The sequence below is a fragment of the Neoarius graeffei genome, chromosome 11 (assembly GCF_027579695.1).
Source record: "Neoarius graeffei isolate fNeoGra1 chromosome 11, fNeoGra1.pri, whole genome shotgun sequence".
Lineage (NCBI taxonomy): Eukaryota > Metazoa > Chordata > Actinopteri > Siluriformes > Ariidae > Neoarius > Neoarius graeffei.
The window spans coordinates 53884659-53897954 of NC_083579.1; the positions used below are offsets into that span (position 1 = coordinate 53884659).

Genomic DNA, 13296 nt, shown 5'->3' on the forward strand with positions numbered 1-13296 from the left:
AGGTACTCCATGCTGGCTACTGTCATACACAGGAAACTTTAGGTTACTTCCGTAAACACTGGCCATGCTCACTGCGTGTGACATCGTCGTATCCTGCAATGCGCATGCGGAACGCTTTTAGGTCGCTTTTCGTTCATACTGAGGATCACATACAAGTCGCATATATTTGTTAATGTGAACGACCTCACAAAAAAATCGGAATTGAGCATTAAGCCTTGCAGTGTGAACGTAGTGTTTGTCATGTGTACACTCAAGCACAGTGAAATTCCTCTTCTGTATTTAACCCATCTGAAGCAGTGAACACACCCATACAAGTGAGCAATGAGCACACACACACACCTGGAGCAGTGAGCAGCTATATTACAGCAGTTGGGGATTAGGTGCCTTGATCAAGGGCACTTCAGCCATGATACGGTGTCTGTATCAACAGTCCCAGAATGCAGAAAATTCTCTCCAGCTGCAGTGTCTTGATAACACCAGAAGGAAAAAGAGGTGAAGACACTAAAGACTCTTACATCCAACATATCGTCAGGAATAAGCAAGGTAAAACAGTCCAGCTTGAGCAAACAAAGAGCTACGATGAGCGCTTTTAAATCTCTTAAATTTAGTGATCGTGTAAAATAGCCTAGAGCCAAGAAATCTTTAGGAAAATTACTTTACTTAACCTCACTGAACAAAGCATAAGCTAAGCTATAAAAACACGAGGTTTTAAAAAGTGACCAAGCGAGTTGGCTGTACAGGGCCTTGCAAAAGTATTCATCCCCCTTGGTGTTTGCCCCGTTTTGTCGCATTACAAGCTGGAATCAAAATGGATTTTGGGGGGGTTAGCACCATTTGATTTACACAACATGCCTACCACTTTAAAGGTGCACATTGTGGTTTTTTTTTTTAAGTTGTGACACAAGATGAAAAAACAGAAATCTGGAGTGTGCACAAGTGTTCACCCCCTTTCGTATGAAACCCCTAAATAAGAGCTGGTCCATCCAGTTCACTTCATAAGTCCCATAATTAGTTGATTAAGATCCACCTGTGTGCAATCAATTTGTCACATGATGTCTGTATAAATCAACCTGTTCTGGAAGGACCCTGACTCTGCAACACAACTAAGCAAGCAACATGAAAACCAAGGAGCACTCCAAACAGGTCAGAGACAAAGTTGTGGAGAAGTATAGATCAGGGTTGGGTTATTTTAAAAAAATAAATCCCAAACTTGGAATATCCCAGGGAGCACCATTAAAGCCATTATAGCAAAATGGAAAGAATATGGCACCACTAAAAACCTGACGAGAAGGCCGCCCACCAAAACTCACAGACCGGGCAAGGAGGGCATTAATCAGAGATGCAACAAAGACACCAACGATAACGCTGAGGGAGCTGCAAAGATCCACAGTGGAGATGGGAGTATCTGTCCATAGGACCACTTTAAGCCATACACTCCACAGAGTGGGCCTTTATGAAAAAGTGGCCAGAAAAGTCTCTCATCTCATCTCATTATCTCTAGCCGCTTTATCCTTCTACAGGGTCGCAGGCAAGCTGGAGCCTATCCCAGCTGACTACGGGCGAAAGGCGGGGTACACCCTGGACAAGTCGCCAGGTCATCACAGGGCTGACACATAGACACAGACAACCATTCACACTCGCATTCACACCTACGGTCAATTTAGAGTCACCAGTTAACCTAACCTGCATGTCTTTGGACTGTGGGAGAAACCGGAGCACCCGGAGGAAACCCACGCGGACACTGGGAGAACATGCAAACTCCACACAGAAAGGCCCTCGCCGGCCCCGGGGCTCGAACCCAGGACCTTCTTGCTGTGAGGCGACAGCGCTAACCACTACACCACCGTGCCGCCGCCAGAAAAGTCATTGTTTAAAAAAAAAAATCACGTTTGGAGTTTGCCCAACAGCATGTGGCAGACTCCCCAAACACATGGAAGAAGATTCTCTGGCCAAATGAGACAAAAATTTAACTTTTTGGCCATCATGGGAAATGCCATGTGTGGTGCAAACCCAACACCCTAAGAACACCATCCCTACAGTGAAGCATGGTGGTGGCATCATCATGCTGTGGGGATATTTTTCATCTGCAGGGACAGGAAAGCTGGATGGCACTAAATACAGGGCAGTTCTGGAGGAAAACCTGTTTGAGTCAGCCAGAGGTTTAAGACTGGGACGAAGGTTCACATTCCAGCAGTACAATGACCCTAAACATACTGCTAAAGCTACACTGGAGTGATTTAAAGGGAAACATTTTAAATGTCTTGGAATGGCCTAATCAAAGCCCAGACCTCAATCCAATTGAGAATCCGTGGCATAACTTGAAGATTGCTGTACACCAACACAACCCATCTAACTTGGAGTTGTAGCAGTTTTGCCTTGAGGAATGGGCAAAAATCCCAGTGGGTAGATGTGCTAAGCTAATAGAGACATACCCCAAGAGACTTGCAGCTGTAATTGTAGCAAAAGGTGGCTCTATAAAGTATTGACTTGGGGGGGGGGGAATACTTATGCACACTCCAGGTTTCTGTGTTTTTTTTTTCACCTTATTGTTTGTGTCGTCATTTAAAAAAATGTGCACCTTTTAAAGTGGTAGGCATGTTGTGTAAATCAAATGGTGCTAACCCCCCAAAAAATCCATTTTAATTCCAGCTTGTAATGCAACAAAATGGGGCAAACATCAAGGGGGATGAATACTTTTGCAAGGCCCTGTACATGAAGCACAAAGTTTTTGGAAAGCTCCTCAGAAAGAGCATGACAAGAAGATATTTAATTACTGGTGAAGTACAGCTAGCCGGCCAACTGGAGACAAGAACAACATTAACGCGTTGGTAAAAATGAATATATCAAACGTGCCAAGCATGCCCTTGAAAAGATGCAGATGGAGGCTTTTCAAGTGTTTAAAGAACTCCACCCTGAGGTAACAGTTGAGCAAAGGAAGTTTTGAAAGCCTGAAGGGGTGTTTTTTGTAAAGCAGGCTAAAGAGAGAGACAGGAAATTGTGTCTTTTGTTGAAAGCAGATTGAGGCCAAGATCATTTTTGGCACATGCCTTAAATTCAGGAAAGGGATTTTGAAAAACCGGCGTGGCAATGACTCTATCATCTGGAAATCCCTCACAGATGTTGTATAGAAGGCACTTTGTTTTAAGCAATACAGCAGCATCTACTACAGCATTAAGCGCTTGAAGTGCGAGTGTGATTTCCTGTGGCATTGACTGATTTAGAAGAGCTGCCTGAGGAAAATTCACAAGAGGGGACTGTTCATTGGTCGCACTATGAATATATACCAGCAGGCAACTTTCTTTCCGATTGGTCAGGAATATGTGATGATAGCCTTAAAGTGCATATTCTGGACCAATTTGGGTTTTGGGGGTTTTTTTTTTGTTTTGTTTTTTTGCTTGTTTTTTAAATATGAAAGTATGTCCCTTTACACACTCATCCAGAAGGGTAATTTTGCACAAGGCTATCTGTCTACAGCAGAAAAAAATAAAATTAAAAAAACGCGTCTGGAAAAATCTCAAATGAGTCTGGAGCCAGATTCGTGACGTCACCTGCGGAAGCGCCAGCAGGCTGTGTGAGCTTTGCATGGTTTCAGTGCACAGCCTGTGTAGACCAAGCGCTCCCATTTCTCTCTCATTGTCCGGTCTTTTGGAAAACGATGAGTACTAATCCCATCAAGATTGGTGTTGCTACACCCTCCTATGATGCATCTGTTAACCATTTTAATAATTACGCGATAGCGTTGAAGAAATTTGCAGAAAACCACCAGGTCATTTTCTCATAAACAAACCAGCGCTGACGTAGGATTCAGAGGGAGGCGTCCCACAGATGACGTCACGAAAATCAATGTTTCCTGGGAAATTAAAATGCCAAGTTTTTTCAGAGGCGGACCAATTCGCCTCAAATGGCTTGATTTCAACTGAATTTTTCTGGTATTGCGCAAGGTAAAAAAAAATTGCAGAGAATGCAGAATGTTACAGATATTTGATGAAAGCTTAATATAAAATAGGAGAATTACATTGATCTTGTTCCTGAATTTACCTGTGATATGCACTTTAATGCCAAGGGAGACCTCACCTCGTAAGCAGTTTCCTTATTTTAAAGAGTTACTTCAGGACTACCCTTCCTACTCATTATGGCAAAAAGATCAGCTAGATGGCCTCCTAGAAAACCTGCCCGTTGGTCATGCAGTATGTGTGCATGATTATTCTGAAAGTTATTCACACTGACAGCAAGATGAGATACTTTGACAAAGTATTGCTTCATGTCGCAATCCTCTATTGCCACACAGTGGAAGCCTTTGATGATGAAGGTAGCTCAGAGGAAGAACCCAACATCATAAAAGAACATCTTTCGTAATCTCAGATGATGCAGTGCAAGATCAAGACGGTGTACATAACATGAAACAACTTGTCCAGGGATACTTGAGCCATTTCAACTATGAAGTTTAAAAAAATAAATAAATGCATGAGTTCAGATGGTTGTGCTCCTCAGTATAAATCAAGGCACTGTATTGGTGATCTCTCTTGCTCACTTGCTGATTTTAGCTGTGCTATTCAAAGAAATTACTTTGAAACCTCCCATGCAAAAGGAGAGCAAGATGCAGCTCGCTCTTGTGTGAAGCAAAAGATTAGCCAGGCTGTCCTAAACAGAACTCCCACCATAAACGGCATAAAAGCCATGCAAGAATACCTGGAGGTCAATTTCACGCAGCACACTTCAAGCTTTGCAGCCAGAGCTAACGCAGTGCACCTCAAACGAAGAGTATTCTTCTCCATACCATCGGAGAGGGAAGGAAGTTCAAAGAGGTGAAGGATATTAGGCAATGGCACTGCATAAAGTCTTTAGCCCAGCAAGAAAAGGTGAAGATACCCATAATGTTTCTGCATGAGCTGCTTTGCCGATGATTAAACTCGTTGTACAAACAAGGCATGGCAGGAAGAGATCAACATTGAAAGAGCTGGCTCTGTAGCAACAACTAGGTGAACCAGAGAGGAAAACGCACTTGACTATGACACAACGGTTCATATAGCTGACCTTGCAATAAAGGGAAGTACAGTGGCCATTGCAGCAGTAGATGATGATCCCATGTACAACTTCTACCTTTTGAAGGTCAAATCTTAAGGGGTGTAAGAACCTGAAACTGACTACATTGATTAGCCAGGCTAATCAATGAATTTAATCAATGAATTAATGAATTTACAGCATTAAAAGGCCAGAAAGTTCTTGGGGGCAATTTCTACCTGAGCGACAGCATGCATAACATGACATGACATGACATTTGCTCTTGACAAAAAGCACACTGCTGTCTACGCCGGCACAGTCTGCCACACCTATGGCGAGCTGACTGTTAAGGGGTAGAAAAGCTATTTTTAAACTTCCTTGAAGAGAAAATGAAAGAATATGAGTCTCTCTATAAGCTGGACACAAGTTTTCTTGGTAAACATATATACACTATATTGCCAAAAGTATTCGCTCAACTGCCTTGACTCACGTACGAGCTTAAGTGACATCCCATTCCTAATCCATAGGGTTCGATATGATGTCGGTCCACCCTTTGCAGCTAGAACAGCTTCAACTCTTCTGGGAAGGCTGTCCACAAGGTTTAGGAGTGTGTTTATGGGAATTTTTGACCATTATTCCAGAAGCGCATTTGTGAGGTCACACTGATGTTGGACGAGAAGGCCTGGCTCTCAGTCTCCGCTCTAATTCATCCCAAAGGTGTTCTATCGGGTTGAGGTCGGGACTCTGTGCAGGCCAATCAAGTTCATCCACACCAGACTCTGTCATCCATGTCTTTATGGACCTTGCTTTGTGCACTGGTGCACAGTCATGTTGGAAGAGGAAGGGGCCAGCTCCAAACTGTAAAAACAGTCTTCATGCCTAGGTGCTTGATTTTATTATACACCTGTGGCCATGGAAGTGATTGGAACACCTGATTCCGATCATTTGGATGGGTGAGCAAATACTTTTGGCAATATAGTGTGTGTGTGTGTGTGTGTGTGTGTGTACCCTTTTTTTTTTTTCTTTTTTTTTTTTTAAACTGTTATATAAAATCTGCAAAAGCTGCCCTGCTTTCAAAGCATTATGGGTAAAACCTAAAGTTTTCTAGAATTAGCCAAATTTTGCAAATATTTTAATTTGTCCAAAAGACACGTCAATTACATGTAATTCCTCAGTAATAAAAGCACAAAAGAGATATGAATAAAGAGAGCAATGAGACGTCATTTTTATCCCTCGCTGGCCGAAAGGCCAGAAGGGGATTATGTTGTGGCAATGTCCGTCCCGGGAAGGGTGCTCACCTTCTGAAATCAACTCCTCTCTCTCAATTTTTGGAGGAATTTCACAAAACTTGACAGGATTCTTTGTTATATGTCGGTAATGCGCATATTGCATTTTCGTTCAATTCCGTTGCATTTTACAAGTTATGGCCTTATAGCATACACATATTTGCCAGCGGGGGATATTGTGCTCTCGGAGCACTCTTGTTTAAAGTAGTTGTCATAGTGTTGTGTAATGTATCAAATTAAAGAGTGTGAAGATCTGAATTGAAAACTTGCTTAATGTTGTCCAAAAAAAAAGTAATGAACATTTGAAAATCCAGTGGTTTTTAAATAAAATTTCCATTTCTGTCCGTTGCCCCAGTCACAAACCAGTAATCATTTTCCATTTCCATTCATGAGAGAAATTCAGAAATTTAACAGGCCAAAAATGAAGAGATTTCGGGTTTTGAGCATCAGGGTAAGAATTACAGATAAAGGCTCCTTCTTGTACATCACAATTATGCACCTAGAAGGCTTAAAAGTAATACATCAATGAAATTGGTGCATCCTTTGCCTTTAAACATAAAAGCCAGAGTTTAGCAGGTATGCTCATTTTAAATTGTGGACACCAAGCATGACTAATAATGGTGGTGCTCAAATGCGCTGTGTATAAGAGGATCACACTTTTTGTTAATTCTCTTCAAAACAGTATTACTGATATTTATACACCACCTCGTTTTTTCTCCATGGGATAAAAAAAAATAGGAAAAGCATTGATTGAGGGTTTTTTGTTTTTTTGTTTTTTTAGGAAGGATACAAAATTTTCCTCTGTGATCTGATCTTTCGCAGGCACTAGGCAGCAAAGCGTTCAGCCGATTTTATTGGAAAAATGAGTCAACGTGAGAGATTCGACCACTAGGTGAAAATCATGAGTTTTAAGCTGATTGAACCAACAGTGAGCGAGCTGGAAGCAACAGCAAAACACACAGACCAGTGACGAATATCACTAAATAAAAACCCAAGATGGCGGCACCCGTGAATTTGGCGTATTGCATCATACAACGTTAAATGCTTAAAGTAAAAGCTCATCACAACACGGCACAAAATTTAACAATATGTTCTGTAAATGTTATTTATTCTTGAATCAACACTGGTTGTATGTAGATGAAACTTTTTTTTTAAATGTCTTTTAAAGGCCAAACAAAACATGCTGTTCTCCCATGCAAACGTATGGGAGGTTTGTCAGTGCAGTGGCGTGCTGTCAAGCCTCCTAAAGAGCATTATGTTTCTGCCCTATGTAACACAAAATGTAGGGGTGATTTGTGCTACTCATCTCTTGCTTGTGCTATGTTAATTAGGAAGCTCACGTTTTCTTCCTTATTATGCTTTAGGTTAGGGCTTGAGGCAAGGAAAGAGGAAAATCTGGCTGAGTGGTACTCTCAGGTACTGTGCTCTGTGTTTTATATTCTATGTCATTTACAGATGGGTGTTCTCATGCAGAAATAAAATGTTTGACATCTACATGCTTAACTAGGTTCTGTTGTGTCTCCAGGTGATTACCAAGGCTGAGATGATTGAGTATTATGATGTTAGTGGTTGTTACGTGCTGAGGCCATGGTCCTATGCGATCTGGGAGAGTATTAAAGAATTCTTTGACTGGGAAATCAAGAAGCTCGGAGTGGAGAACTGCTATTTCCCCATGTTTGTTTCTCAAGCAGCTCTGGAGAAGGAGAAGACTCACATCGCTGACTTTGCTCCTGAGGTGTGGATCAGATTTCTAAAAGTCTGAAATTTCAGGAGGCATTTTAGAGAAAAAGTCCGACATTCTGACCTCTTCCTTGTCCAGGTTGCATGGGTGACGAGATCAGGGAAGACTGAACTTGCAGAGCCTATTGCTGTGCGTCCCACTAGTGAGACAGGTGAGGCACATGATCTAGTATACCATCAAACAGAACGCTTTGGTGTAGTGTTTTTCAGGGTTTTATTGTGGCTTTTTTCCCCCTCCCCAGTAATGTACCCTGCCTATGCTAAATGGGTCCAGTCTCACAGAGATCTGCCAATAAAGCTCAACCAGTGGTGTAATGTTGTGGTGAGTTGAAAGCACAATTGTTCCATTAAACATAAAAGCATGAAACATGTGAACACGCGTGTACTCATTTTAAATAAATGGCAGGAAAATCCACGATGAGTCTTTTAAAATGTTCTTCCGCCTGTGCAAGGATGCATCTCTCTCTGTGCTCGGTCTGGCTTTGACGACCAGATCACATTAAATTGCTTGAGGTTCAAATAGCGTCAAAACCGCTACCTTTTTTAGTTTACAATGCAGTTCAAACTTGAGTTAAATTCTGTTCAGTTAAAATATAATCAGGTGCATCAGGTATGATTTGTAGAAATGAAACTGGCTGAAATAGAGAATAGATTTGATGAAGTTAGGGGTGAACTACTCAAACACACAGGAGTATTAAACCGAGGAGTCAAGAAATACATTTCATGACCTTGGAATTATGATGTTCCCTCCGAGTTAATGCTATCAATATCTTGAATTAAGTATTTAAATGGGATGTTTTACGCAAAAAATTATTAATTAACAGTATAATAAACAGTGTTCCAGCTACCTTTTCAAAAGGGCAGGGTGCCCACAGTGATATCACAAGTGTTAACATGCCATAACCATTTTGGACATTTATTCTGTTGTATTGTTGTGATTGTAAGAAAGCAAGTTAGAAGTATTTTAGTACCAAGCTTATAAGTACAAAAATAACAAGTAGCAAAAACACTCAAAATTCATTTTGTTAGTGACCTGGATAAACGCATGCATCAGGGAATCCCACCAAAACCACTGGATCTTATGAGTTTTATTTTTTCCCCCAGCATCTGAGCTTGGAAATGTGTGAAGAAAAACTGAAACTGTCATGAATATTTTCTGTAAAATGCATTAGCAAATAATCCTTTTTTATATATATATATATATATATATATATATATATATATATATATATATATATATATATGTGCTGTCAAAAATGTCGCGTTATTAACGCGTTAACTTGATTCAATTTTAACGGCGATAATTTTTTTTTTTTTTTTTTTATCGCGAGATTAACGCTCTGTGACATGATGTAGGTTTTTCATAAGCTTTTGAAACTGCCAGGAACTTGGAACAAAGACTTTGCAAAAAAAAACCCGATAGCAGCTAGACTGTAATGCCCCGCACAGCCAGAGTCCTCTGCCCTCCCCAAAGAACCAGCGTGGGCAGGGCGCACTAGTAGAGATGGGATTTATGGCTCTTTGATGGGATCCGCATCTTTGTGATCCGTTCTTTGAAAAGAGCCGTTCAAAAGACTGGCTCATTTGGCTCTTTTTAAATATTCATTCAGTTTTAAGAAGACAGCGTCTAAAGAAGCCAGATCCCTCTGAACTGTAAACTCAATGCTATCCCAGAAATCCTTCCTGTAATATGCAAATTTGGCCGCCTCTGATTGGACAGCGCGACGCATCAACAGGCAGAAAGTGTAAAAGTACAAAATGTGTTAAGTGAGCTGAAACAGTAAAGATCAGATTCAATACAATATTTATCAATGAACAACTTAAACTTAATATAATAGTGTACTTTATATTATAATCAAGCATGTCAAGCCTACGGTCACTGTGTAACCTGTCTCTCTGATTAGAGACTAACTCAAACAGTAGATCATTTCACTCATGGTTCTCTTGCTAGCCCCGCTCCGGTGTTCGGCTTAGGTTTCACTTTGCAGTGGCTGTGTCAAGACGTGTTATGCTTTGCAATAAAAAAAAAAAAACATTGGTACAAAGCAAGCCCATTCACTTTTTTATGCTGATAAGAGAATTACAATGGTTTTTTTATGTGACAAAAATGTGCCATTAAATTGCGATTAATCGCGAGTTAACTATGACTGTCGCAACATTAATCGCGATTAAATATTTTAATCGCTTGACAGCACTAATATATATATATATATATATATATATATATATATATATATATATATATATATAAAAATCAGGGAGTGCCGCTAATAAGACAGAGCATGGCTATGACCCACGCTAATAATGTGCTGTGATTGGTCAACATGCGTTACTTTCACTGGAAGTCCGCATCATTCATGAATACTCGTGAAGGCACACTTTTATTTCTGTAGCGAAATGTATGTCAAGGGCACTTTTATGAGTAAGAGTAGATGTAAATTTGGGCATGGCGTAAGTTCTGGAGGGCAGAGTGTTGCACCCTGGTAAAATAAACTGGCTAGACCACTGATAAAGTTGAAAAATTGTACATAATGCCATGGTTTAATTTGTTTAATCGAGTTTAATAAGACTATTCTGATTTGATACTTGAGCTCTATACGCTGGTCTACACTAAAATCAGGATGTTAACTCTTTCAATTTCTCTTGCTTAGAGGTGGGAGTTCAAGCACCCCCAGCCCTTCCTCAGGACCAGAGAGTTCCTCTGGCAGGAGGGACACACGGCCTTCGCCACCAAGGAGGAGGCTGCAGAGGAGGTTAAACATGAGTCTGTTGTGCTACTGCAGTTACATTTTGTAAATTAAAACCTACTTCAGTGCGTGCATGTATGTGTGTGTTTGTCAGAACAGGTTCTACAGATTTTGGACTTGTATGCACGGGTGTACGAGGAGCTCATGGCCATTCCTGTGGTTAAAGGCAGGAAAACGGAGAAAGAGAAGTTTGCAGGAGGAGACTACACTACAACCATAGAGGCCTATATCTCAGCCAGTGGAAGAGCCATTCAGGTCAGTGCTCACTCTTCTGGTAACATTACTTGCACATGAAAATTATACACTTGTCCTTTTTGAAATAAGATGAATGTTATCTGTTCTTAAATGAAAAGCTCAGAGTTAGTGAGGAGCGAACCTGAAGTTAAATCTGTTGCTATGTGTTCTCGCAGGGTGCCACATCACATCACCTTGGCCAGAACTTTTCGAAGATGTTTGAGATCATGTTTGAAGACCCGAAGAAGCCTGGTGAGAAACAGCTGGCCTATCAGAACTCATGGGGTATAACCACACGCACCATTGGTGTCCTGACCATGGTGCATGGAGACAATATGGGCCTGGTGCTGCCACCCAGAGTGGCCTGTCTGCAGGTACAAACTACTCAAAGTCCGTGAAGTTTCTGTCAGTAATTCTGAAGTTTCTTGCATGTTCATGTTTCTTTTTTTTTTTTCAGGTGGTGATCATTCCCTGTGGTATCACAGTCTCTCTGCCTGAGGCTGAGAAAGAGCTTCTGCTGGCTCAGTGCTCCAAGTATCTCTCCAGGCTACAAAAAGCAGAGATCAGGGTGAAATCTGACCTTCGTGACAACTACTCACCTGGCTGGAAGTTCAATCACTGGGAGCTGAAGGTAAACTTTAGGTGATCCTCAACATTTTCAGTACTCCTCTGAGTTAATGTAATAATTCTATAAATGTTTTATTTCTTGAATCCAGGGTGTGCCAATTCGCTTGGAGGTTGGACCTAAGGATCTGAAGCAGAACCAATGCGTGGCAGTGAGGAGAGACACAGGAGAGAAGATCGTCCTTCCGGATGGGGAGCTCGAAAAGAAAATTAAACACCTGCTCGAGGAGATCCAGGACAACCTCTACAAACGGTACACGCTCTTGTGTACATAAACGTACAACTGATTACAAGAACACATCTGTGTATTATCATGCATGCTTCTACCATTTTATATTAAGAGCAATAGGTCCTATAGACTCCTATGACAATGTTCTTATAGTAAAAAAAAAAATAATAATAATAACCTGTGTACTATTCAAGGGCATCTGTTGATCTGAAAACACACATGGTGGCAGTTGACACTCTGGAGCAGTTCCAGAAAGAGCTGGACCAGGGAAAGGTGCGCATTTCATTCAGCTGTGACAAAGCTGAGCTGTGTCTGTTGTCTAATTTATGGAAAAGCAATGGCCAAAATTAAGCAGTGTACACCAACAGCATGATGTTGTTGTTTTTTTTTTTTTTTATCAATGGTTCACAGATTGTGCAGATCCCATTCTGTGGAGGCATTGACTGTGAGGACTGGATAAAGAAGATCACTGCAAAGTAAGAGACTATCATTACCTAATCTCAAGCATATTTAGTTATTATCCCATTATGTCATGGAGAACATATTGTATCTGGCCTAATTAGCATTAAGAGTATTTCTGTTTTCTGCTCATAGGGATCAGGATCTGGAGCCAGGTGCACCTTCAATGGGAGCCAAGAGTTTGTGTATACCCTTCCAACCACTAAAGACCCTCCAGCCAGGCCAGATGTGCGTCAGCGGCAACGAGCCAGCCCAGTACTACACCTTATTTGGTCGCAGTTATTAAGAGACAGGTTTCTTTAAAACCTGTCTACCTGAGTCCATGCCAAATTAGAGTCTAAAGCATCTTAAAATTGACATTTACCATCATGAATTTTAGAAAACCATTGTTCCTTTTACATGAACCCCTAGCCATGCTGGAGCCATCTGCTTGTCTCTGAGTAAAGATCTTCACTGATTTTCGGTCTGGTAACTCTCAGGACCTATTTGTGTGAGGCATAGACCATACATGCATACTGTTCTGCTGTCAGATGTTGAGGCAGAGATTCTTGACTGGTCTCTGTGATTTAAACCTGTACTGAAATATAAAACCGTCTATATCTTTGTTTTTGGGTTTTCTCATCTGTATCATTCAGGTGATTCATAAAACATTAAGCTTGTCTATAATAAAGGGATCCTTTTTTTCCTGTTTGTTTTGTGGCCTGATTTCAGTGTTGTTTTTTTCTTTTATGCTTTAAAATGTTGACCAGGTGAATACCTTGTATTCATGCATACATTATGTGGTCCCAAGTATGTGGGAACTTGACCATCACACCCATATGTGGGCCTTCCCCAGACCGTTGCTGCAAAATTGAAACCAAATAATTGTCTAGAATGTCTTTGTGTGCAGTAGGTCTAAGATTTCTGTTAACAGGAGCTAAGGGACCCAAATGTGTTCCAAGCATGACCATGCTCCTGTGCACAAAGCAGAGGATAT

At 41.0% G+C, this 13296-nt stretch overlaps 1 protein-coding gene across 1 annotated transcript in view; it reads left to right on the forward strand.

Moving 5' to 3' along the window:
• eprs1 (glutamyl-prolyl-tRNA synthetase 1) overlaps positions 1-13010 on the forward strand; it is a 77729-nt gene extending 64719 nt beyond the window's left edge. Inside the window, exons 23-34 of the mRNA XM_060934205.1 lie at positions 7652-7703; positions 7813-8022; positions 8107-8179; positions 8270-8349; positions 10679-10780; positions 10874-11029; positions 11185-11382; positions 11466-11639; positions 11725-11885; positions 12056-12134; positions 12273-12337; positions 12456-13010. Of these exons, the coding sequence (XP_060790188.1) occupies positions 7652-7703; positions 7813-8022; positions 8107-8179; positions 8270-8349; positions 10679-10780; positions 10874-11029; positions 11185-11382; positions 11466-11639; positions 11725-11885; positions 12056-12134; positions 12273-12337; positions 12456-12606 (1501 nt within the window). The 3' untranslated portion in view covers positions 12607-13010. The remainder of the gene's footprint in view (positions 1-7651; positions 7704-7812; positions 8023-8106; positions 8180-8269; positions 8350-10678; positions 10781-10873; positions 11030-11184; positions 11383-11465; positions 11640-11724; positions 11886-12055; positions 12135-12272; positions 12338-12455) is intronic.
• The last annotated feature ends 286 nt before the right edge of the window (positions 13011-13296 follow it).